This window comes from Malurus melanocephalus, unplaced genomic scaffold (assembly GCF_030028575.1).
Source record: "Malurus melanocephalus ecotype Western Australia unplaced genomic scaffold, MMel_1.1 scaffold_13, whole genome shotgun sequence".
NCBI classification, from domain to species: domain Eukaryota; kingdom Metazoa; phylum Chordata; class Aves; order Passeriformes; family Maluridae; genus Malurus; species Malurus melanocephalus.
In genome coordinates this window covers 4,245,752-4,271,812 of record NW_026623245.1, presented here as the reverse complement: position 1 = coordinate 4,271,812, position 26,061 = coordinate 4,245,752, and the positions used below count along the sequence as shown (strand labels likewise).

The 26,061-nt window shown below is 40.2% G+C and overlaps 1 protein-coding gene across 1 annotated transcript; it reads left to right on the top strand.

Annotated features, from left to right (window-relative positions):
- Positions 1–1,894: 1,894 nt before the first annotated feature.
- Positions 1,895–22,430, top strand: TMX4 (thioredoxin related transmembrane protein 4). Its single transcript, XM_057382791.1, has 8 exons — positions 1,895–2,118; positions 10,204–10,319; positions 13,378–13,423; positions 14,040–14,168; positions 14,864–14,909; positions 16,671–16,772; positions 18,448–18,511; positions 18,925–22,430. Exons 1-8 carry the CDS (start codon positions 1,934–1,936, stop codon positions 19,209–19,211), a joined length of 975 nt encoding a protein of 324 aa, XP_057238774.1. The 5' UTR covers positions 1,895–1,933; the 3' UTR covers positions 19,212–22,430.
- The last annotated feature ends 3,631 nt before the right edge of the window (positions 22,431–26,061 follow it).

Here is a 26,061-nt window from a genome sequence, read left to right as displayed (position 1 = left end):
CCTCTCTCTGTTTTGGCCAATCACTTTTTTTTTTTTCTTTCCCTAGAGAATCTATAGAAAGATTAGCATGTTTTCTTCAAGTTTCCCAATCTCCTMTTAGCAGCAGAAAACAAAAAGTCCTTTCTGCATTATCTTCTCATGAAGGAACTTCAGCCACATTTGTGTATTCCGCAGTAAATTCTACTGCTGTGTTTTTTTCTCTTCACTACATATCCCAGATTGAAACATTGCTAAAATACCACATCCAATTTTCAAACCATTCAGGAAGGGCAATGATTAATTAGAGAAAGTGGGTTTCTCTTTTTCTGTTTTTTTTTTTTTTTTTTAATTTTTTGACAAACCACTAAAGGATTAGAAAAAATTGCAATGTAGAGAGTCTAAGTTTGTGTATCACATGGAAAATATTACAAGATTCATGTGTTCTGTGAGGTTCTTACTTATTAATCCTCAGCTGACATTGACTGCAGTGGCAAGATGGCTCAGAAAGTCGGGTCTCTGGGGTGCTGGGAAGCTGTCAGCAAAAGTCTTTGGCAAGGGCAGGTACTATTGGAATACCTGGTGAGGAGAGTATCAGTCATGGGGAGATGTCTCATTATTCCTGAGAAGTAATAAAAGAGGAAAATTGCTGTCATTGCTCCATTTCTGCATAGTGAGAGTGGTGCTAGGGGCATCTTCTGCTTCTGCCACTGAATATTAACTCTGAGTCTGCTTCAGTGCCAGTAAAAGTCAGACCAATACTTGGGCTTTAAGGAATGGATGGATCAAGGCCAGAATCCTATGGGGAAATATGGGAGTGATATAAAGGAGCCTCATAAAATAAACTGGTAAAGTGCAACAGAATTCACAGGTGGTAAATGCTGAGGAGAAGAAAAAAGTGTGAATGTTTTACCAACAAGGCTTATCAACTTTGTTTAGCGATAACTGTTAGAAAATTGTTCAGCAYGAGTTGCTTCCAAGCTGAAATAAGCTTCAGCCAAAGAAAGATTTTCATATCGGAGAAGGCAGCCCAGACCTGTACAGCAATCTTCTCTTATTTTTTTTTTTCCTGGTCAATTTACCAGGCTAACTAATGAAGTYGATTATCTTACTGTCCATTAATGAGAGTGCAATCATTGCACYCAAGTGCAGGGCTGCTGTTCAGAGGGACCTGGACAAGACAAAGAGATAGCACTGACAGGAATCTCATTGAAGTCAAAGGAAAACACAGAATTAKGAGTCTGGGATGGGGTAAACAATGCATTGGGATGGATGGGCTGCCTGCCTCGGGCAGAGAAGTGGTACCCAGTGACAGGATGAGGAGCAATGGCCATAAACTAAAAGACAAGTTTCACCTCAAATGAGGAAGAAAAGAACTTCTTTACATTGAGGTTGATGAAGCACAGAAGCAGGCTGCTASGGAAGCCATGGAGTATTCCTGTCTGGAGAGATTCCAAACCCACCTGGACGTGTTCTTGTGTCACCTGCTCTGTGTGACCCTGCCTTGGCAGGGGATTGAGGTCTGCTCCAAACCGAACTGTACTGGGATTCTGTGATTCCGTGATTCCGTGACAGTCCCTTGAAACGGGAAACACATGTTTTAACATGATTCCGCAGAACTGGTGCCTCACAGCATCCCAGTGAAGCCATTWCCCATTTTTAACCAGCTCCCACAGCACATCCCCGCAAGCGCGTCTCCCARCTATATGCGCCCAATAAAACAAAGGCCAGAAAACCTGACCAAGCGCACTGGAGAGTGGCCGGAGGAGGCACCCTAAGGCTCTTTTGGAGCGGGATTTTAGGTTTGGGACCCCTCGGGGCCTGCGGCCGGGCGCCTCCCGCCGTGAGGGGCGGCTGTGGGCGGGGCCAAGCGGGAGGAGCCGCCCCTGCCCCGCGCAGGCTCCGCCCCCGCGGCGGCCGCTCGCGCCCCGACTTCCTGAGGGCGGGCGGGCTGAACATGGCGCCGGGCGGCTGGCGCCAGGGGCGGCAGCTCCTCCGCTCTCTGCTCCTCGGAGCGCTCCTGGGTCCCGCCGCCTGCTTTTCTTCCTCCCTCTACAGCCTCGGCGAGCCGCGGAGCAGCGTGCGAGTGCTGTGCGGCTCCAACTGGAGCCTGGTGTTGCAGGGCCAGTGGATGTTGGAGTTGTGAGTAGCGGCCGCTTTCCCGCCCGCCTCGGAGGCAGCGTGGCCTGGGGGGCGAGGGGGGTTCCCTGTGAGGGGTACCCTGAGAGGGGCGGGCATGGCCCGTGACTCCAGCCCCGCTGTGGGGAGAASGGGGCCGGGCCGGCCTTCCCGCCCTGCAGAGGGGCCGTGCAGGGTGTCCCCGGTGGTGGCTGCCCGGGGACAGCGTGAGGGAGGCGGCGGGCGGTGCCCGCGGTCCCCTCTGCCCGCCCTCAGGCGGCGGGCACACGCTGCCCTCGGTTGGGATGTCCGGACAGAAGGAGCTGCCCGCAGGTTCCCGTCCTGTGTGGGGCACACAGGGCCCAAGGTTACACGGGTCACTCCAGATAGCCAGATGGAGGGAAATAAAGGACGTGGAATGAAAGACAGGGACATGATGGAGAAAGCCTAGAACAGGCAACCAAGTTGATCATAAAGATGGAGCACCACTCTTATCAGGAAAGGCTGAGAGAATGGGGGTTGTTCAGCCTGAAAAAGAGAAGGCTTTGGGTGACCTAATAGCGTCCTTTCCTTCCCTAAAGGGAATTTACAGGGAAGATGGGGCAAGACTATTTACAAGAGCATGTCATGACAGAACAAAGGGGAGTGCCTTCAAATTGACAGTTGGGTTAAACTGGATATTGGGGAAAAATGATTTACTGTGGGGATGGTTAGGCCTGGCACACRTTTCCCAGGGAAGCTGTGGCTTGCCCTATCCCTGGAAGTGTTCAAGGCCGGGTTGGATGGGGCTTGGAGCAATCTGGTCTAGTGGAATGGCATGGCATGGGATGGAACTGGATGGTCTTCAAGGTGCCCTTCTAACCCAAACCATTCTATGATTCTGTGCAGCAATTGTCTCTCAGGTTCGCATCCAAATGTCCAAGGTTAAATGGGTCAGTGCAGACAGCACCCCACTGGGGAACAGTGTCCAGCATTTCTCCTTGTCCTGCTGTCCCATTGGAGGCTGGTGCTGGGTTCTGTATGAGCTCCAAGTAGGTTGAATTTTGTAGGGAATATTTAGCAGGAGTAGGCTTCCAAATGAGAATTACATAATATCGCAGCCTGCCCGCACTCCAAGCCGACTTGAGCTCAGCGTTCTCGTTCAAGGGAGATGCATCAGATTTCATTAACTGCTGATTGACTGTAGTGGTGTGGTGTAGTCACTTTGCTTGTGACGTGACACAGTTTTTGAAATGCATGTGACTTTTTTTTTTTGTTGGAGCCTTGCTCACCTGCTTGTATTTAGAAAGGGGAAAAAGAGCTTGAGGGGTATTTTTAAGACAGCAGTGAATAAAAAGGAGCTCAAGTAGGCAGTGTAGTCATGTGGTACCTGTGGGCTGTGCAGCTATGAAATAGGATTTTATTGTGACGTGTGCTACTCTGTGCAAGTGCTTGAGTTTGAAACAGTTTGAATATCTGAACTCGTGCTCCTTCCTAAATACTTAGCTAGCTACTGAAAGTTTTGGTTTGCCCTTGAATTTGTCTCCTRTCTCTTCTTAGCAGGATGGACTATCACTGATCTTAGGGCTTTAGTGTTCAGCATCCTACTGGACCTTGGTGTTAACCAATGAATAGGTGGGAACAATCTTGAAATAGCTGATGGTGATCCAGGGTGCCAGTTGTTTTGGTTAAGGATTTGGAATGGTTTTGGGTTTGTCTTAATTTATCATGATCTAAAAGGTGGGGGAAAAGATAAATTGGTTTTCTCCCACTCTGTGGTTATATTGTAAATTGAARTTTTCTCACTTGGGACATCTTAGTCCAGTGTGGAAACAATTGTATGGAAGTTACTGATACATACAAAGGTTGATGAGTTTTAAGGAGGAAGATCATTTATGGTGACTCAAGGTTTTTATTTCTAAGAGAAAATATTTAAATAATTAGTGGTGCATGACTCTGAGGAAGAAAAAAGCTAGGATTTGACTGAAATCAGAAGTGGCTGGGATAGCAAACAGTTCAAATCCTTTGCTAGACAAATTTCTGTCTGGTTTGGAGTGAGAGGGAGCTGGCAATGGCGATGGTGGAAACGTTTGCTTTAGTGTTAGCTGAGCATGGTAGTGTTGCTGCATTTCTTAAATTAGTCTCTAATTAATTTTATGCAGTGTTTGAAGTGGGAAAGATTCTTGGGTCTCCATGCTATTCCCTGTGGTGCCTTACTGGTGTTTTCTGCTTTTCTCCTGAGGCAGAACCTTTGTCTTTAATGAGGATGGAAACTCAATGCTGCTGGTGTGGAACTAGCGAGAGTTTGAGCTTTAGGATTGATTYATGTTTTCCGGGTGCAATCTGGTCCAGGTTTTTTCTTCCATCCGCTTTCCAGTCGGGGTTTTCCCCCATCTCTGCTTCTGGCCCTCATCCCCAAATATATGTAAGAGCAGTAAAGGGGAAAATTCAGTTTTATTTTGGGAGTGAAGCTGGGGCAGGGGTTGGGAGCATCTTACAGCCAGTGAGCTTTTGCATTGGCAGCAGCTGCATCCCTCTTGCCTAAATATCCCTGATTGGGCTTGTGGCCGAAACTCTGTGTGAGAATTTTCAGCCCAAGTGGCTTCAATGAGGAGAACAGCAAATGCAGACAAATCTGGTTCTTGCAGCAATTTCCATGCTGATGGATTTTGGCTTCTACTGATTTTTATCTGGTGTAGAGCTGGTGATCTAGACAGGAGTTCTGCATGTCAGTCCATGGATTCCTTCCATGCTGATTGGCAGGACTGCAGTAACRTTCATTAAAACCTGATTTGTTTGAAGAACCTCCTAATTGTTTATAAGACCTTTGTTTTCCATTAATAAAAGCAGTACTTTTATAAATGCAAATGTTACTATAGCRTCTTCATGAGAAAAATATTTATTTTCATCACATGCTCTTTTGAAGCCTCCTTCCCTGGTAGGAACATGTACAGCTGCTATTTAATGTCWATTTTTCTATTTGTGAAAGTGGAAAATCACTGTGTAATTGCAATTTTTTGTTGTTCCCAGGTACACGAATAGAGAAGCTTAAATTTGAAATTACTTAATGTGTGGTATCTGTAGCAGAAATAGGTTTCTTCTTCCTTCATACCTTCTAGCTGATGTATGTGCACTTGGTTGGCTTTTTCTGAATATTTGGTTATTCACAGGTGGAAAAATTGCAGGCCTTGGAAGCATGGCTGCATTTTATTGATAAAAATGTTTTGAAGAATGTTCTGTCAGACATTGCAACATTTTTTGGTTCTTGTTACTATCGCAGCATACAGGTCYGGACTGGAGTGCTGTCAGTGTGCTGCTGGAATGAGCTGTGTTAAGAAGTTTTTCCTACTTCCGCATCTCTAGTCTGTAGCTGTGAGATAATGATTCATTAATGTGAGGAGTTTTCGTTTTGTCTTTAATATTGTGTCTTTTCAGAACACAGAAAACTAATTTCTGCTTACTTAAAAGTGCATTTTGCATTTGTAAACAAAACTTGTTCCAGGTTTGATTTATCTTAATTTAACATCCTCTTCTTTTTGAAGTAAATTAAAACAAGCAAACAAGAAAATTCAACCCATCAATGAACTTGTCTTCATGCCTCTGGTTACAAAAGAAACTRTTTATGTTCTTGGTGCATCTGCAGTACTTTATGTTACTTTATGTGCTTGTTCCCGCATAGGTTGTTAAATGTTTTGGTTCCCATTTGTTTCAGCACAGACCTACTGCTGTGTGTACCTGAAAAAGAATGTCTTCATAGTCCATTTTAATTCTAGCCAGGTGAAAATCAGGAGACCAGTCATATTTCCAAGGCTAGCTTATTATACAYATGGAATAGGCTCATACTTTTTATTTTTCATTGTCATTATCATTAAACATTGACCTGCTATCTCATGCTATCTCGTTGGCCAGATGGTTACAAGGGTTCAGCCCTCCCTCCAGTTCCTTTGTCTGTAGCTTCAAAGGGAGTGWTTTTAAAATTAAGCTGAATGTTGTGGTATTTAGATGGTTTCATATTTTTAATCAGTTGGCCTGAAATACTGTGTKTAAGTAAAATCCCAAAGGGTTTGCTAAACTATTTAAAAATTACTGTAAATTAGGTAAAGAGTTCAATAAGATTGAGCATTTTTTTTTGTCACTTAAGAGTGTCTAGACTCTTACTTCTTGTTAGTATCCAGGCTTTTCTTTGTCCTATTCATAAAAAAACCACAACAACCCAAAACCCAATAAAAACCAAAAAAGTGGGGGAATGGAAATCAAGTTGCCAAAACTCTGGTTTGGTTTTGCAGCCTCTGCAGCTCTGCTGGCTGAGTCCAGAGGAAGTGATGGAACTTCTTTTTGATAACTGAACACACAGCTGAGTGCTGTGCATTGGCTGAACAAAACCTGCAAAAATGTGATGCCGAAATACACTTTGTAGCAGAAACAAAACAAAAAAGTTGCTGAAGGGGACATAAAAACATGGAGAATAATGGAACTTAATCTGCTGAATAATTCACATAATTTTTCATGGATTGGTTTGCTTTCTATTTTAAAAATAATTTCTCCTTCTTTAAAAAAGATGCTTGTCTGATTTGGAGTGGTTTGGCACTCTTCAGGAAGCTTCTTTTCAGCTTCCAGGGCAGGTGTTGTGATACAGATCTGGGTAAATGACAGGGACCAACTTCTGTATCTTTGGCTGCCACCTGTGCACCTGAAAAGTCGTTAAAAGCACACAGTTGAGCCGGAGCTTTTCTTTTGTTGGCATTACAAARCTGCCTATCCTGCCTCAAGACCTATCTGTATTTAGAAACTGTCTTTTTTCATTTTTCATGCTTGTGAAATCTGTAGCAATAAGGCAAAACTACTTAAAAGAATAGAAATAAGAATTTCATTCTGATACTTTTACCATTTTKTTGGATACTGTCTCAACATTTTCACTCTGATTTTAATGGTATTCCCAATAYGAACTCTGCAAGCAGCTTGTTTTAAGCAAGTTTTGCTGTTTTCTCTTCAACAAATCCTTTCATGCCTATATCCTTAAGCTGTTTTCCCATTTTCCTAGATTCTAGCAACTTGGTGAAATTGCTATTAGAGCAAAGTGTGGAATGGTACTCAAGGTTACATCTGTTCACAGATATTGTTGATAATGGTAGTGAAAGGCAGATAAAAAGGGTCAGTTAAATGTASTTGAAAAGGAGTGAATAGGTGAATTCAGTAGCCAGGCAGGTTCAAGCAGGGAGATAAATGGCTTGGAGCTGGAAACTCTGTATCAGTGCATCCTGGCAAAGTCATTCTGTTTACTGATCTCCCCGGGGTGATATGGCAGAATGGCACCTTTGCTCAAACTGGTTTTAACTTGAGTGGGTTTGTTGTTTTTTTTTTTTTTTTTTTTTGCCTCAGTGAAGCTGCTGGTATTGGAGAGCCAAAGCTTGCTCTGTTATGCTTTAGATCAGAGATAAACAGAAGTCAAAAGCAAGGTCTGTGTCTAAGAGCTTCAAACTTTGCTTTTTGATTGCTTTTGTTAGACCCTTTGCAAAAAACTTTCGGTATTGTAATGGAGTAGGAATAGGAGAGAACACCTGGATACTTGGACATAGTGATTTCAGTCTMCTGAGGTCAATTATCGTTGCAGTGATATATGTTGGCTGCCTTATTTATGGAGGGCTGACCCTGTGTGAGAGCATGTCAGCTGTAAAACTTTGTGCTATGTAAGAGGTCTTGAAACCTCACAAGTGAGGTGTGTATTGAGGAATGTGCAATACCTGCTTGAATAGTTTGGCAATGTGTCGTTTTTAGCTATGTGGTGTTTTCAGTCTGATTGTTGAGTGATGAAAACCAGCAAATTGCCTTTTAATATGTAACAGGCTACTAAAAACTTTCTTTCCTTAACCAGGTGCCCAAGTCTTGATTTAAATTCTAGTGATTTGATTTTTAACTTGGAAAGACCTATATGCTTGGCACATTTGTTTGCACTGCACCCTGTGCCCCACAAGTTAATAGAGCTACCTCCTTGTGCACAGGGAGAAGAAATAGGAGTAACAGCCCTAAATTTGGTGGTGTTGACAAAATGCTAATTATTTCCTGGCCTGTCTGGAGTATGGCAGAAGAAATTTCTTAACTCTGCTTTTGCCAGTGACCTGTTCTTGCATCCTGGGAACTTGAAAAGTGACAAAGACTGGTTCCACAGCAGACAAGAGGGTCTGCTTTCCTCCTCCTCCAGATTATATTTTTTCGGGGAGTATAAGAATGGTAGATGTACCACAACTTCTATGGAAATCAGTCACAGTTCTAAAGGATTCGTTAGAAGACCACGTTGAAATAAAGTACTTCCTTAAGCCTTAGTTCTTCAGCGTACAGAAAGTTTTTTGAAACTTTTGATAAAAATGACTTAAGTGTCAAGTATTTTACTCTTCAGTAACTGACCTTCCCCTACACTTTCAGTATTTTAAGACTGAGAAAGAGACAAATAAAGCTTTGGTAATGTATTTGTTTTTGTTATTTCCAGGAGGCAGTCATGAATTCCTTAGTGCTTCAAATGCTGCMCAACAAATGCAGACATGAAAGCTTCAGGAAAGTGAGGGTGTTGAGGTAAACAGCAGYGATAACTCTTGCAGAAATCTGATGACTATTGCAAGTTTTCTCTTGAACATKTGGGCACAGGGTGGTTCCTGGCTGGCAAGAATTGGATGTGTAATTTCAGGAATGTAAAGCAAATATTTTAATCCTGATTGTCTGTGCCAATGTTCAGCTTGAGTGGCTGGATCTTCTGGCATTGTATGGAAACTATTGCTATCCCATGTCCAGTAATGATACTAAAAATTAGAAAGCCACCAAGTATAGCTTTTTGTGAAGTTCACTGTTGTGTCCTGTCACTGCCAAACTGTGACATGGGGAGATTTTAATGCTGCTTTGAACTCAAGGAAATACTTTTAATCATATGAATGTTAGTCATGTGTATTGAATATTCCACTTAATTTCTTTCAGGAGAAAGGCTCATGCATGTCAAATGTAAATATTAATTTTAAAAAGATTGAAATTTCTATTTCAAGATCAGATTAAACAGGTTTAAGAATCAATTTTGAAAATCTCATTGTGTGAATTTGACATTGTGTGAATTTAGAGAAGCTGGATTTAGAAAACAGTCAAACTTCTGTCTTTGATTTAGATCAACGTCAGCATCATTATCTGAAGTTTGCAGCTTCTTATTTATCAGTTAAGCCACTATAATAAAATAACCCTGTTTGTAAAGTAGTGTCTGTCAGACTGTTATTAAAAGCTCTCTGTGGGCCAGCARCACAATGGACAGCAGTGCTGCGTGTGAGACTTATTTCCAGCATCTTTTTCAAAGATACTGAGAGTCTGTCTTTTGGCAGGATAAGATTTATGTCCTTTTTTTCAGATGCTTTCACGCAGAATGGTGTTGATGTAAAAAGACAAGATATATGGGCTTTCRTAGTTAGAATTATGAATTTCTAGTACAGTTTAATACAACAGGTATTTTTAAATTGTGTCCTTTTAACTGCCAAGTGACAAGGTATTACCAGTAGCTGCAAAATGGGTTTAATTGTTCCAATTGAGAGTGTAGAAAATCCAGMTCTTGAAACATGTGCTCCTGTTTTTCTGAAATGAATCCTGTGAAAAAAAAACCAAAACAAAACAAGACAATAAGTATGAGCAGTAGGAATCTGATATGTGCTCTTTTAAAGTCTCTAATAACTGCTATCACAAAGGTTGTGTTGTGATGTATGGAGTAGTGGGCCAAGGCAAATGTAATTTTGGGAAGTTCTGAAGTGTGGGAAATCAATACAAAATGTTGTGATGAAGGATACTGCTTCAGAGGACAGCCTGGCTTCAATAATTCAGGTGGCTGCCGTGGAAATGGATCTTATTTCCTATGTAAATAGAATAAATCACGAGTGGTGAGGAGTTTGGATATGAATTTGGCAAATCTGTGGAGATTTGTTTTGTTTTAATAACATGGGGAGGAATTGATAAAAAAACTGCTTGATTGTCTCATTGAAGAGATTAAGAAAAACTGTAGTTTTTTTTCCTTTGTGATTGATGTGTGTGTGTTTTCTCTACACAATAAATCAATTTGGATGACTTTAAGTGTAAGAGTATTAAAATATTTWCCCTGTCTTCCCCCTTTAGTTATGCTCCTTGGTGTCCAGCTTGTCAGCAGATTGAGGCAACCTGGGAAAGCTTTGCAAAGGAGAGCGAACGGCTTGGGATCACTGTTGGAAAAGTGGATGTCACTCAAGAACCAGGTATAGTATGAAACAGACTGTTTTAATAACAGGAATTTTTCAATATAAGTACCACTTATTACTTATTTAGGCTTTAATGTCAAAATAATGTTTGTTTCTCTTTACACTTCATGTCTTTGAACTAACGTTTATAAACTCAATTTGAAGGATTAAAGAATTGGGGGGCGTGATCTGGCTTAATACTGAATTAAAAGAGGCTTATTCTCTATTTTAATCTTCTTGACTGAAAGCTGTTGCCTGTCTCATTCCTCTCTCCTCCAGCCTGTCTGCAGAAGATTCCAGCTCTGTAGCCTGTCAGGAGAATTTCAGGGTGTGGTAGAGTGAGCCTGTTTTAATTAAGGTTGTTAACTGTTTCCACCATGGTGGTGCTTTATTGACTGGTTTAGTTGTGGTAGTGCTTTATATTACAGATGTTATTGTTGTTTCCTGTTGGTGATGCATGTATGCAAATGTGTTTATAAAACCAGTTTCCTAATTATTCAMAGAAGCAATGAGTGCAGTCTTTGGTGACTCCCTTCAAAGTTTTGAATGTATCTTTGTACAAGCAGCATTAATATTGTATAAATCTTTGTGTTTCCTGGGAATGCTCTGTGCTCATTTTGGCTTTGAGGGAATAAAGGATCTTATCAGCAGTATCAAAAGACAAAAATRAGATGTTAGGAAAAAAAATAGCTAAACTTTACTGATTTTTCTTTTTTTTCCTTTATAAAGCATGTGAAAAATTTGTTCATTTTATTAGTTGAAAACATGCTGAACAGATTTACTTTATCAAAACTCTTGTCTCAGAATCAGCAATCTCCATTGACAAGAAATGCCAACTGTTCTAGACCTTGTGTAGCTTTATGTTTTATTAAAAGTTCACAAGTATACAAAAACTCTGCATATCAAAAAGCTGTATATACTAATCATTGCATAGTGTAATAAACAGATGAGTTTGAATATTACATTTTTTAGGTAGATGTAAATTTAGCACTTGAATTTCTAATGTTGCTGAGAGTCCTGACCCCTAAGCATGGAAATTTCTTCGAGTCAAGGGACTGGCCAAAATGATGAATATGTACTGAAGCACCTGTAATAAATCCACAATATCCAGTTCAGCACCGGAAGCTGCAGGCACTTCTAAAACTCAGGAATGCTCAAACTAGAAAACAAACATTTATTACGTATTTGACCTTTGATGCTGATGTAATTTGGAAGATACATGAGTTTCTATGGAGCTTTYCTAAGTTACTGAGGTATTTTTACTGTGGGTTTTGCATCAGCTTTTCAGTTGTTGTGTTTAAGTGCTCTGTCTCCTTTCTTGCTTGCACAATGGTACTTTAATTAGTCGTAGTTATGTAACCCCTTCATTGAATTGAAAGTAGTCAAAATGTGTTAAATTAGGGGAAAACTAGGAGATGAGTGCAGAGTTACATAAAAGTGCACTTCTCAAAGCAGCAGGAGAAAGTGGSCATTCATGGTGCCTAATTGCAGGAGATGCCTGAAGAATAAATGCATCAGAGCTTTAATGGCTTTAGAGCAGATTTCAGTCACTTGATGTCCCACCCTTAAAGTACTTCCTCTTGCCTCATCTCCATTGAAACATTCAGTGTGGAACTAGCAAATAGTGAAGATGATTCTGCATCCTTAAGTTCTGCATGTTTGTGGTGCCTTTTTTGAGGTTCCAATCACAACATTTGCCTGTGAATTTAAAACAAGACTTCTGTGTCTTCTTTGAGTAGCTGTTGGATGACATCAGCTGGAGTTTTAGATTACATCTGTGTTCTCTGTACATTTTCAGGGGTGTGTATGTACAAATAAGCTTTTTTTTTTTCTTGATTAGCTGTTGATATCATAATGGAAGTGTATCATTTTTTGGCTTGGAAACAGAGAGAGATGCTTAACTGTAGCTAATTCAAGTTTGTGTTAAATAGACTCCAAAACAATTTAATGTGTTCTTAAATTTTACCAGTCTGAGAAGGTACCTTAGATAACCAACAAACCTCCACCTAAAGTGTTGGGCATGCTTAGATGCATTTTATAACTTTCAGATTTCAGTGTTGCTTCTGAGATGTTCACCCTAAAATAGGCCACAGGTAAGAGCCTGACTGGCATTTATAGGAACTTCAGAGTCTTTCAGTGTTTCCATGACTTTCTCTGTTCTTAAGCTAATTATGTTCTTTGTGACTCCCCACCTAATTTTCCTTGTGCAGCTGTACTGTCTGCTTTATTAATTCTGCTGTTACACTTGTGGGTTTGTTTGCTGGCACTGCTTTTTGCTGTTTCAGAGAGTTTTTCATCACCCTGCCTCTCTTAGCAATAAAGGCAGAGAGCTGAAAAGTTGAAGTAAAGAAGCCTTCTTTTCTGGAACTTTGAAGATGATTTGGTTTAAATGTCTTCAAACAAAATCCCAAACAACAAAAGCAGCCACAATCCTTTTTTGCCTATTCCATAGAGGAATTCAAACTAGGGAAAGTATTACCACTGAAACTTTTAAAAGATACCTGGCTTATTTCAATRTGGCTCATTTTTGTCTCTAAAGGCAGAAACTCTCTTGCTACTCTACTTCTCCATGTCTAATCCTGGTGCCTAGAGCTGTTTGCTTTATTGTTCTGAATAAGGCCTTCATTTCCCAAAAGATTTTCACAGAATTTTATAAAGGGCAACATTAAATAACTGTGCTCTTTACTCTGGTACTTTATATGAATTGCAATTGCTGGTTTTAGGAGTTCAGCCCTTTCTAATGGACTCTGARTGCATCTAATGCTGGGCTGGTCCAAAACTTCAGCTGGGTGCAAATACTGAGGAGACAAACCCATTGGAGGAAAATTACCTCTCAGTAAACATTCTTCAAGCTGAACATTTTTCCTTAATTTGTTACCAATATTTGCTATCAGTTACTGTTGGTAGCGTATCTGAAGACAAACTGTTAACCTGTATTTACAAAACAGTGGTGAAAGCTGTGCAGCCTGCTGCTCCCTAGTCTAAAATAAAGATCTGCAGGTATTTATAAATAAGTCAGAATGCTGAGAAATTTCAGTGTTATTGAACTGTTGGTGTTGTTTTCTTCCCTTTCTAGGCTTGAGTGGTCGTTTCTTTGTCACAACACTTCCTACAATTTACCAGTAAGTGTGTCATACTGGAAACTGCAGCTGTTGACTCCTACTTGTCACTTGATTTAATTTGTAACTCTGAAATGTAGGGGAAAAGGAAGGAATACTGACTTTTGATTTCAGCTCAGATTATGGAGCTTTGATTGCATGATAAAATGCTTATCTGAGGCTTTTCTTTAGTCTGACTTTACTARGTTTCCCTGTTACTGATACTTGTGAAAATGGATCAGAGAAGATGTTTGTTGTATCTCTTCTTCAATACAGTGATATTATGCTTAAAATATCAAACCCTCATTAAGACAGAATATTATGAGTYGTGCATATATTTAAACAAATACATAAATATGAGCACTTTTAATTCTGAGTTGTATTTAGAAATCGTTTAGTTGTTGACCTCATGTGCTTTGTGTGTTTGCTGTAGTGCCAGTGAATATTTAAGAAAAATAGCGGCTTTATAAATGGCAAAAGCTCATGCTGTTTAAAAACTGAGATTTTTCCATCATTGATTACAGTTCCAAAACATTCAACTCTGAGCCAGTGAAACCTATAATGTATGTGGGGGTTTTGGTTGGGTTTTTTATCTTTGAGTTTGGGGATGTCTGTGTTGATGGGTGTTTCTGTTTTGTAGTGCCAATGATGGAGTGTTCCGCAGATACCGCGGCTCGCGGACATTGGAAGATCTTCAAGGTTACATCTTAGAGAGGAAATGGGAAGCTGTGGAGCCTGTAGCAGGATGGAAGTCTCCATCTTCTATAATGTAACACTTTGTTTTTATTAACAAGAACTATATTTTGTAGCTCATTATTCATTCACTGTCAATTGTGTTGACAGTTTCAAGACAAAAGGCCTTTATTCCCTAGGCTTACAGGCTTTGCAGAAGCAATTGGTATTGACAGTCTGCTTCCCAGTTTCTCACCTTTAAAGGCAGTTTATTTTCTGCACTTGCTTTTGTTTGTGCCTGYTAAGGCTTGTTTATGTCATCTTTGAAAAGAGATTAAGAGAAAAAATATAGCCACTGAGCATTATGTAAAGTGGCACTTCCAATATCTGCTGATTCCTGGAATAAARTGTGTGTTTATGTAGGTTTTGCTTCATGACTTCTGGGCAGCCTTTAGCTTTAAGGACTTCTTGTTTCTTTACARGAGAGTATTTTGTCCCCCTTTGGAAAAGCAAACAGTATAGTACTTACAGACTATATAAGAATTTGTTTTGAGAGAGGCAGATTTGCWTTGAAATARTGTAGAAAGCTTATATGAGAAAAGRATGAGCCAAAGATGTGAGTGGTCTGCGTTTCATTATGGCTGAAGCTATTATTTGTAAGTTCACATCAAAGTTCCATAGAGGGTCCTTATTTTTCGTGTGAGAAAGAGGAAGAGCTGTAGGATATTTRGGAATGGGGAGAGGAGCTACAGGGCTGCTGTTAACCTGTCCTTTCATTTCCTTCTTTTCAAGGATGCATGGCATGGCAGGGCTGTTTCACTTCTCTGGATGGATCAGGGTAAGTAACTGTGTAGTGTTTCCCATACTCCCTTTTTAAGCTTAGAATAATCATATGCTTAAAAGTTAAACTGTAACTGAATATTTTCATTATCCTTTTATGAGAGTTTATTTTGCCTTTCATTTATTCCACATTGGTGTACGATACCTTTTCACTATAAGTTTGTAGTGCTAAGCTACTGTGCCACAAATGGCAGTTTATTGTAAAGATTGTTATCAATTATGAAAATTCTCGTTGCAAGAAAAGGTTCTTTAAGGGTATAAAGAAGCATTTTGAGAGCTGCTGCAAATGGTTGTAAACAACAGAATATATTAAATATCTACCATGTTCTCTCACTTCATACTATTCCTAAAGATCGTCTTCATGTTCATTTTCAGAATTGTAAATGATGCTCCTCTTCTGTTTGTTTTCATCATGTATTGCACAGCAGAAAAGAGGGCAAGGGGTTTTTTTTAGTAGTAATTTCTGCATCTGGGGTTCAAACTGACAATGCTGTTTGCATAGGAACATGGTGAATTTGGATAATAGAGTGATTATGAGAAGTAAAGGAGAAATGCTTAGCTCCACCTAAGTGTGATTTAAAATACTAAAGCATATTTTACTTGAAAAAATTTCAAGATGCTTTCATTTGGGAGCTATTCAAGTTTTTCTGTGGCATCCAAATACTGAGAATTTTCAGACCTGTCTGATATTCGTAAGGAAACATCCTCTTCAAGTGTCACTGAGATTGAGAGACTGTATTTGATTGCAGCAAAATACTTTACGATTGTAATGTGCTTCAGAAAAGAAAGTWGTTGAAAGTTTGAACAGTTTGTATCTCTTTTACTAAACATTAGACAAACACAGAATCACACAGAGCTMTGAGTTATGTCTGTCTTCGATTCTTTCACTGGATAATATTTACTTTTTGTAGCCTTCTGGTGTTTCACTCCCATGGTTGCTGTGTAGTGGTGCTGTTTCTCCATAGTTTCCTTCCTGAAAGATTAACTGTTCTGGGAATAAGCCTCTAATTTGCTTTCCACTTTGATGAATATTTCAGCTGTACATTTGCTCACTCTTCCTGCTCTGCTGTCCTTGCTTATGCTTTAATAAATATCAGAAGATGTTCTGACATTTAAGAAATAGGACTCTGGAATTTCCGTATTTAAACTCCTGTAAATGTTGATTGTGGTTTGTTTTGAAAGAGATTTTATGTCTTAATTGACTTCCTACCAGCTCTTCTGACTCGATGGGCTGCTTGATTCAGCTGAATTTTTACATTTGAGGAGCAGACTAAAGTTTGAGAGAAATCTTAATATTGTATTTGGATTCTAATGTTTAAATTTAGAAGTGAAATAATTTATTCAATGTATGGTTAGAGTGTGTGGCTCCTTCTAAGWGCTAAAAAGCTTAAGTAAGAGCTAAATAGCTTAATTTAGTTAATGAACAGTTGCCACATAAGGATGAAGGATGTTGTGATACTTTGTAGCAAGCTCTCAGGCTCCTCAAACATCCATCTGCAGTAAGGTTGTGTATGGCATCTGTAATGCTGAGTGTCTTAGGAAGAAGGAATTGTGCATCCTCTGCTAAAAAAAGCCTTTTAATGTGAACAAGTTGGTAAAAAACCCCAAGATTTAGTGGAGTCAAAAGGGGAAGACTTCAGTATTWATACTGTTAAATGAAAGGTCTTAATCAGTGAGCAATTTATGTAACAGTGTTGGCAGTAGACACCCTAAGTTGTTTTAGGTATGAAGTTATTAAGCATCTTCCTCTCATTTCCAGCAAATTCATAACTACCTCACTGGCACTCTTGGACTTCATGTTTGGATGTCCTATGCCGTTTTCATCTTAGCTACCTTACTGATTGGCCTGTTCCTGGGTTTGGTAAGAAAGCCTTACTTTTTTTTTTCTCAGTTAACTAGAACTCTTGCTTTGCATTAACTTGTGGAAAAAAAMCCCTGACTTTACTCATAAAATATAAATACCTTTCTTTAATAGTATGTTGTTAAATACTAGTATCTCTTCCCTCATAYCCAGAATGTGTGAGAATGTTTCAAAGCTGTGCCAGGGCGATTTAGACTGAGCATCAGGAAGCAGAGGGTGGTCAGACACGCAGGAGGCTGCSCAGAGAGGTGGTTGATGCCCCAGGCCTATCACTGGTTAACAAGCATTTGGACAAGACCCTCAATACAAATCAGATCACCTTATAAATCCACGCTTCAATATTGATTTGCTTAGTCCATCCACTGAACAAATGATTTTTCTATCGGCTGTTTTGTATCTAAGAGTTTGCTGCTTAAGGGTTGAATGTGTGTGGTCAAAGTTGGTCAAGACTCCAACTTTCTACGAGCACAGGCTTTGTGGAGAGACTTTCATTAGCCAGAGTGGGATTGTTTTTGTGGGAGTCAGCAATATAAGGGTGCTGCCACTCTGTAACTCAAAATCAAAGGATGAAAGTATTTTTTGAAATTGTTGAAGTTTTGGGGGCTTAAGTTCTTTSAGATTAGTTGCCTGTTCTTCAAATACATTCTGCATCTGCAAGGACAGTTTAAACAGTTCTGCTGGTAACTGCTTTAACCTGGCTWAGTCCTGGTAGGAAGTGTGAGGGTTATTTCTGGAACTTGGATCTCTGCCCTTCAGCCCAAATATTAGTGAAATAAAGAAAAATTTTATGAGTGTATTTCTCAGTAGTACTGGGAGGTGATTTCAATGCAATTGAACTTTGATTTTAGGCAAACTACGTTTTTACACTTGATGTGTGTACAGAATTGTTACATACAAGAAATGTCTTTGATTATCCAATTTCAACATCTGCATTTTTCTAGATGGTAGATTTTCACCAAATTAGTGCAAATCAAGRTAGTGTAACTAGGAGCAAGTGAATGTCATATTTTAAATGAAACTCTCCTTCCTACTCCTTCACTTAAAAAAAACCCCAAACTGAAAAAGCTGAAAAAATGTGAAGTTAATCTCTCAGCTCTTTCAAAAAAAACTTTTCAATGTTTGAGATATATTTCTTTCACATGATGTCAGCTCTCTTTCTCGTTGCACTATTCTTAGCAAGTGACAGTGAGGCACAAATGTCTTCTTGCATTTTGATTGTCTGTGTTCTGCACTGTGCTGGTTAAGTAACAAGCATAAAAGGTGGAACACACATGTCTGTTGGGGAATCAGGGGTAGGAATGGAATAACATTCCAAAATACAGAAAATCTTGATCAAGATTTTTTCATACATTTTCAAAAAGTAAAGATCSTCAACTGTGTTCTGAGCTTTTCTTCAGATGCAAGCAGTGTCAGTACTGAATAAATTTAGGAAAGTAGGAGGCAGAAAATGGGTAGTAGAAAGCAGGGAATGCTGGTTAGTACACACTGAGAAAGCACTTTTTTAGTGTTTTTATTTAGCTCTTATCTCTGAGCAAGATAATACAATTTTCTGAATTTTATTGTGTGTGTCTGTCTAAAAAGMATGAGTGCAGGGAGTYGTGCAATTGCTATTAAATGCTTTTYCCCCCACCTTTTCTTATTATTGTGAATAAACGCCTTTTTTCCCTTTCCACAGATCCTGGTTTTGATTTCAGACTGCCTCTGCCCTGCCAAGTCAAAATACAGAGCTGAAACACCTGGTAAGAACTCTGAAGTGGGTGAGATGCTCTAGTTTAAAGTGTTAATTTATAGGAGGGAGGGCAGTACACTGTTCAGATCTTAGATGTGAACCAATAATCCAGGAGYCAAGTAAAATTGGTTTGTCTTTGGTTTGGAACAAAATGAAAGCCTATCTGTGCCTGATAATGCAAGRAAGAGAAATGAAAGTGGAGGAGAARTCTACTGAAGATTTAATGAAATAACTGAAAAATCAGGAAAAGTTTTCAGTCACAGAATCACAGAATGGTTTGGGTTGGAAGAGACCTTAAGGATCATCTATTTCCAATCCTAGTTGGAATAATAATCCTAATCAATAATAATATTCATCAGTATATCAGAATATGAAAGCCATTGTTGTGAGATTCAGTCTAACTCCAGTGTCTGCTTTGTTTAGAAGAAGCAATTACCAAGGATAATGTGGAGAACGCGGCGTTGGAAGAGCCGGAGGAGGCTGCAGAGCTTTCCGTGGATGATGCAGAAGAGGCTGCAGATGTGAAAGATGTCTCAGAGGGAGAAGATGCAGCAAATTCAAGTGCTGATGAGTCGGAGGAGGATTTCGCACTTGGAAAAGAATCAGGGGAAGAAGAAATGGAAGACTTAAGTGAACAACCTTTAGCTGAATCAGAGACTGAAAGCACAGTGAGACAGCGGAAAAGTCAGGGGGCTGAGAAGGAATTATAGTTTTCCCAGTGGTGTATTTTGTACACTTGGACCAAAGATGTGTCAGACCCCTTCAGGGTCTGAAGCTGGAGCTTACACTTGATATGTCGTTGGTGTTTACGCAAAACCTCTGCTCTGCCAGCAGGCTCCTCTTTTTTTAAGCTTAGTACTTGCTTACTTTCTTTGATAAGCACATCTGCTGTATGTTGTGTGACTTTAGCCRTGACAATCAAAATCAGTGTCTTATCTGTTCCATGTCCTCTCAGAAAGAAAGAGGGTGTCAGCCTCAGTTCACCAGCTATGAAATGGTCATTGTGTCCCTCTAAGGACTGACCTGGGAAAGATCAGGACTTCTAACTCCACAATAGCTTGGCAGGACTGTGACTTWTCTGTCTGAATGTTGATTGTTCCCAAATGCCACAGAAGCACAGAGACTAGTGAAAGGAGGCACCTTACTGGTCTTCTATCAAAAATGTTTTGTACCATGGGTTTGTTTTTATCACTTTCAACAGAAGCACCTTTCTCTTCMATTTTCATTTGTGTTTTGATCCTGCAGCTCACCCCTGGATGTGTCAGTTTTTGGTGATCCGGAGGCTGTGCAGTTTGAGCTTGTCAGCTGAGTTGTGTGACCCAAGGAGTTGGAATAATTGAAAACCTCAGACAGAAAGAGAGTGGTAGTTAAAAGTTTAAAATGCATTGGAACTTTTAAAAGGTTTCAAGGAAATTATTTTGGTCAGGAGGAATTTTTGCCAAAGCATGACTACTTTTTCTTTTTTTTTTAAATTCGTTCCCATCTGGAGATTGTAGCAGGAAATATCTACTTTGTAGTCAGTAAGTTGTATATTTCTTGCCAGTACAAGCTTGTCATATGCAGTGCAGTTCTGCCATTTCCAACTTGGAATGYTTCTGGCAGAACTCAAGCTGCTTTAGTAATGTTATCTGAAGAGGCACTTAGGGTTTTCACTTTGATCACTTTTTAGCTTTTGGAGTCATCACATTGGGGAAAGAGAAGGGCACAGGTGGGTAATGGGAAGAAGCTTTTGGTTTTGCTACTTATATCAGAATAAAWGTGTGTGTGTTGAACTGTGTAAAGTGAAAATGGCTCACCAGGTAGACAGCATTAGGTGTGGGTAGACTTGGGTCATGAAACATATCAGTGTATCACTCCTTTGGGTTAGTCTTTTTTGGTAAGAATTATCTTCAGTGAGATTTTGTATGTTCTGCTTTGTTGATGTGTGACCATGAGCGTAAGATGTGTCCTATTCTTGATACTATTTTAAAATATATAAATATATATATTGCATAAATCTGCTAACATGCATGAATTTCATCTTGTTCTTCAAGAATGAAGAGTAGTCAGAGATGAGATTCTCTCTCATTCGAAGAGACAAGTTGCAAGTGCAAAATGCTGGTTTCCTTTGAGACTAGATTAATAGAGCCAATTTGCATTGAAAGCTGTTGTGTTGGTTTTTTTTAATGCTCATAAAGACCATACTTGCTAAGAAAGCTCAACTGTCCCATCTATGTCCTGTTGCATACTATGTTTGGAACTGTATGGTAGAAACATTGCATTTTTCTGTTAGAGCTTCTCAAAGGAGAAGATTATACGGCATATCCTGAATATGAAATTTTTTAGGGAATGCTCCCAGTCTGGAGCTTGGGTTCCATATAGTGGACAGCTATAAATGTGCTCTCACATAGGTGAATATAGACATGATATCTATACATTGCACTATTTTGAGAACAGTTTGTGTTGTTTGGGTGTTGTCCCATGTAACTGAACAATTGTAAAGCTGGCAGGCAGCAGAACTTGGCAGTAGTTGAGGTACACAGCAGCTTTTTAAAAGCTGAAGTTTTATCTGCAAAACTAAGATAACTCTGTGGCCACAGCAGTCTGAAGGGAAGAACTGTACATGTAAAAGATGAAAAGGTGTTCTCACAAGAATTGGGTTTCCCTTCAGTGTCTTTGGATTTCACAAGCAAACAAACCCACTTTGTCCTGCAAGCCACGTGAGTTGTGAGATGCTGTGGGAGAGATCAKAAGCCTCTTTGTGTGGTGTGTCAGAAATCTCTGCTTACATTTCCTCTGTTGTTGCATGTAACAGTTGGGTCTGGATTATTTAAACTGAAGATAGGAAGTGTTTTCCTTCATAATAGACTGAAATGTAAGAATATTTATGAGCAGGCAGCAAGTGACAGCAGTTTAGATCTGTCTTGTGAATCTGGAAATGAGCTTAGTCAGGCTTCTAASGGTTCTTGAACATAGGATATACATTGTTATTCCTGTGTTTTCGTGAATAAATAGGGAATGTTGATACTGACTGGGTCTGGCCATATTTGACACCTATTGGTGTATTTTATTACAAAGGTCACTAAACTGTGAGTAAGGCTTTGCGTGGGAAAGGTGATACTGTGCAACCACTGATCTCTCCAATTTAATTTTACATTTGTAGGAAAATTATTGTGGTACTGGACATAGTCAGTTTTGACTAATGTTTATCTGGAAAACAGCAAGCAGCAAACACTGTAAAGGCTAAATGTGTGTTTAACAGAAAAACTATTAGCTGTGCAGTAGAAGTGTCATGTTAATGTACCTTTTAGGATCAGGGATTTTTCCACTAAAACACATTTTAATTGAATCGTGTGAGTAGTGCTAATTAGACTATTACAATAGTATTAAACTTGGTGTGTTTCCAAAAAGTCAGGATCGACCTTTTGTGCAATCTGGGTGTTTTGTTATCTCTGTTCTGTTAGGATTAATCACAAAGAAATTCAACTTGTTCTTGCAACTTCAGTATAGACAAAAGGGCCTTGGAGAAGCTGCTGCTGGCACTGTTCAAAATGTTTTGATAAAGGACAGGGCCTTAAGGCTTGTGAACTAGAGCTGTGTGTCAAAATTAATTTAAGATTGTTGAGAAGCAATTTAAATATCAATTGGGCTGCATRCCACTGGAATGGGAATGCTTAACAGCAAGTTATTAAAAAAATCCGGCAGGTTCCGTGTGAAGAAGTTGGAAATCCATCCAGCATTCCAAATCTCCTGTCCTTGGGATCTGTGTGAAACTTGTATGTCTGTCTTGGAGCGCTCAGTATCTATTGGCCCTGTGGGAGTGGCACATGTTATGTGGGTTTTCTTCCTGGAAATGTTACACAGGGTTGTCTGTTACATGAAAGTGTTGCAAATTTATACTTATGCATATTTTTACTGAAATGCCACATAAATTTTGTATTTATGACCTACTCGGAGTCATTTTCATTTCCTCGGCAYGGAGTTGGCTCATYTGTKTTGTTAACAAAAGATTTTTTTYCTTTGTAATGCTGATCTTCCAATTAATCATAGAGGTTGTGACTTGTGATGATTCCTKAAACTCTTCAAGACAAACCTGAACRTCAGTGAATYGCTTCCTTTTGGARGGCTCTGCAGGAACCCAGGGCTCTCACAGGCACAAAATGCAGCTGGGGCTCAGATGCTGCTGGGCAGAACGAGATAACTGAACCCTTAAGGGTTTCATCTCTGTGTCAGGTAGTTCTTTCCCCTCCCTGAGAAATCCCCTGACTCTGCCAAAGCTGTGCTAACTCCCTCTGGGATTTGGAGGTCAGCAAGGAGAAGTATACAGACCTAAATGACCCATCCTCAGGTTGTACCCAGTTGCAGGAATAGCCTGTAGGGACCAGGGGGAGAAGTGACGGCCAGGAACCGTCCCTGGGACCTCCTTGGATGGTCTGAACAGCTCCTGGATCTGGTGCCTGGATTTGTTCTCYTCAGGTGAGTTACCTGAGCTGCCTCTCCCTGTCAACAGAGCAGCTGCAGGGCCTGGGCTATTAGCCACTCACTTTGGTTTTCTTTTATATTGTGTTCATTTCCTGATGCAAAGTGGAAGTTGGAGTGGTATCAAAGGAAGCCTTGTGAGCATTTTATTTGCTGTTTCATCAGCTGCTGCTTGTTCTCTTTTGTGATGTGTGAATACAACATTTTCTCCATGCAAGCAGCCCACGGAAAACTACAGGCAAAATCTGATCAGGTTTTGAAAATTGCTTTGTTTAAGCAATTAGACAAATCCAAGCTCTAGTTTTGTAGAGGAAATATCGAAGATMCTCTGGTGGCTAAACTAAAGTGGTAGAAAAGCTTGGTTTTTCTGTCTGGAACTGGACCAGTGGAAACTCAGCTCTGGGAATGCAGCTGCCCAGTAGTGTGTGCTGTCATTCCCTTCCCTACTGGGGAGTAAGTTGTGTTTCACTTCAGTGAGCACTGTGGTGATTGCTTATTTTTAACTAAGCATCTTCATTCCTCCCCATTAGAAAAACACTTAAAAAAACCCTCTGCTTTACCTTCACTTCATCTATCCTGAGGAGAAAGGAATGCTCCATATTTAAACATACAGGGAGCAAATGGGGATTTAGTTACCCTAACATTTTCATTTAAATTTCCATTTCATATGGAAAGATCATTTTTATGCCTCATTAGAATTTCATGGAGCTTGCTGRTACTTCAGACTTTTGCATCTGTTAATCTGGATTCCAGGGGAGACTGGGAGCTGAACCTGAGCACCCCAGATTGTCCTGGCACAGGCTGTTCCACTGCTTCATGTGCTTGCAGAGGGTGCAGAAGGACAGCGGCCATTCCAAGTGTCACTACCATATCAGGAAATGAAAAGATCGCCCTTGATAAGGGAACTTGTTATGCCTTTGATACCGAGATTGGGGAGACAAAAGCAACACTGAGATTTTTGTAAATCTGCCCTGGATCGGTTTCATTGTACTCAGAATCATCCAGCTCCTCCCAGGAGAACTGGTCCTCATGCTCCGCTCTCCTGCCATCCCAGCAGTCTGCAGACTTYCCAGCTGACTTCCCAAAATAGACATCCAGGGGCCTATTCCACTCACCTTCTCACTGCCTGTGCTGAAAGRCCAAGGAACTGTTCTCATCCCTACAGCACCCATTGCTTTTGTATCCCACCGTGGAGTTGCCAGATGGCTGCTAGGGTAAAAAGCCCACCCATTTTTTCTGTTGGTTCTTCTCATTGACTTGGAGGGGACTAAGTGAATTCATCCAGCTGTGACTGATGTGAGATGCTGTCCAAAACCACTCTAGAAAATGGGTATTTTATGACTTAATTTGGAGAAATTGTTCTTAGGGAATTCAGAAGCCAAAATAACTGTTTTATTTATGTAAGGTACTTGATAAAACAGCTTTGCACAACAGTCTTGAGAAATGTGCAATGGCTTGAACATTAAAATACTTGAATTATATGCTGCAGTTAACTTTTGCAGTTAATCTTTACTGCAGTTAACTGAAGGGAGAAGGTCCGAGCTGGGTCATCCTCCCCCTACAGAGCTTTTYGTGTGTTGACAGGAGGCCGTCAGTWTTGTCTCTCTGATCCTGCCGCAGGACACAGGTCTAGACTGGAATGCTGTGCACAATCTCCATTTCTACCAAATAACAGCCCTAAGGGCAAGCATGTTGTAGCTTTCCTCTGAAGTTTTTCTGGCTTCTCCCTGTAGTGCTTTCTAAGCCACAAGTGTTATCTGTGTGTTTAATAGCCCTCTGTGGTTTTTTTCATCTGGAATTTGTGGTTCACCTTTTTGAACTCTAGTGAAAAGTTTCTTTTGCAGAGCCTGGTTCAGCTGAGCTCCAGGTATGACACCATTCTCCATCTGTAGTTCCTGCCAAAGGAACAAGGGAGAAGCAGGAGATGTGGGAGGGGATGTTCACACTACCTTGACTCTGYTGGGTTTTTTGACATCGACTTTGGCAGTGAGGTTTGTGTGGCTGCTCAGGCAAACTCTTTGCTGTTCAGTCAGATGCTGTTCCTTTGATCCAGGGTTAAAGGTCAGACAGCTGCTGCCTCATTAAGCAGCCAGAGGAAACCTCATCCGGAGAGATTCATTAAAATGAGGAGCCAATTACTTGGGGGGAAGCTCTGTATATTGGTGTCAGATGTGCTGGGAAGACCTTTAATGGCATTAAATTCCATGTTTTGCTTAGTTTTGCTTCCCTTGTGCTTATACTGGCACCTCCACCCCAGCCCAGCAACTGGCCAGCAGTGGGAAGTGMTGGATCCTGCTGGAGACTCCAGTTCCAGTTGGACCCTCAGGTYTGAGGAGCTTCCCAAGGTATGCTGSCTGAGTTGCAGCAGGAATTCAGTGATCCCAGAGAGGCTTAGGGGTGTGACTGGCACATTTGGGAGGATCCATAAAGGGTAACATCACAATAGGGGAGGGAAGAGGAACTTTTAGCCTGAGTGCCAAATAATGACCAGTGAAGTAAATCACCAATATTGTGTGAATGTGGCAAATAATCTTCTAAGTGAGGAGACAAAGATCAAGGTGGGAAGTTTTGAAGTACTTAATTCTTAGGGGAATATAGACATTACAGAAGGGGGAGAGAGGAACAGTAGTGCAACCCTATTATTGCCTTCAGAAGTGTTCACAAATTCCCAACATTAAAACCTTGTGAGTTCATTAAGGTTTATTAAAATGTTCAGCTATCATGCAGCATTTGCTGCCTTAGGCTCCAGGATAAATACCTGTTTTTAGCACAGATAATGCAAACTTTAAATAAATGCAAGCAGATGTGTCCCCAGTTTTTTGCTKTGAGCACAGCAAAATGCCAAGGTTAATGCAGTTTGCATTTGAATTGTTTCTGAYGCTGATATGTGATAAATGCCTCGTGGTGTAATTGTGTGTAAATTGATATTAATGTGCAGTCTGCATCTGGAAAACTGAATTATACACACATGATGTACTTGTAAGTTTTCCCTGTCAAACAAATAATGTAAACCTGTTGCAAACTCTGCATATTTTTTTTAATTTAAGTTGAGGAGAAATCAAGAAATGCTAACCCAGTCTGTTACGCGTTGGATGAGAATCG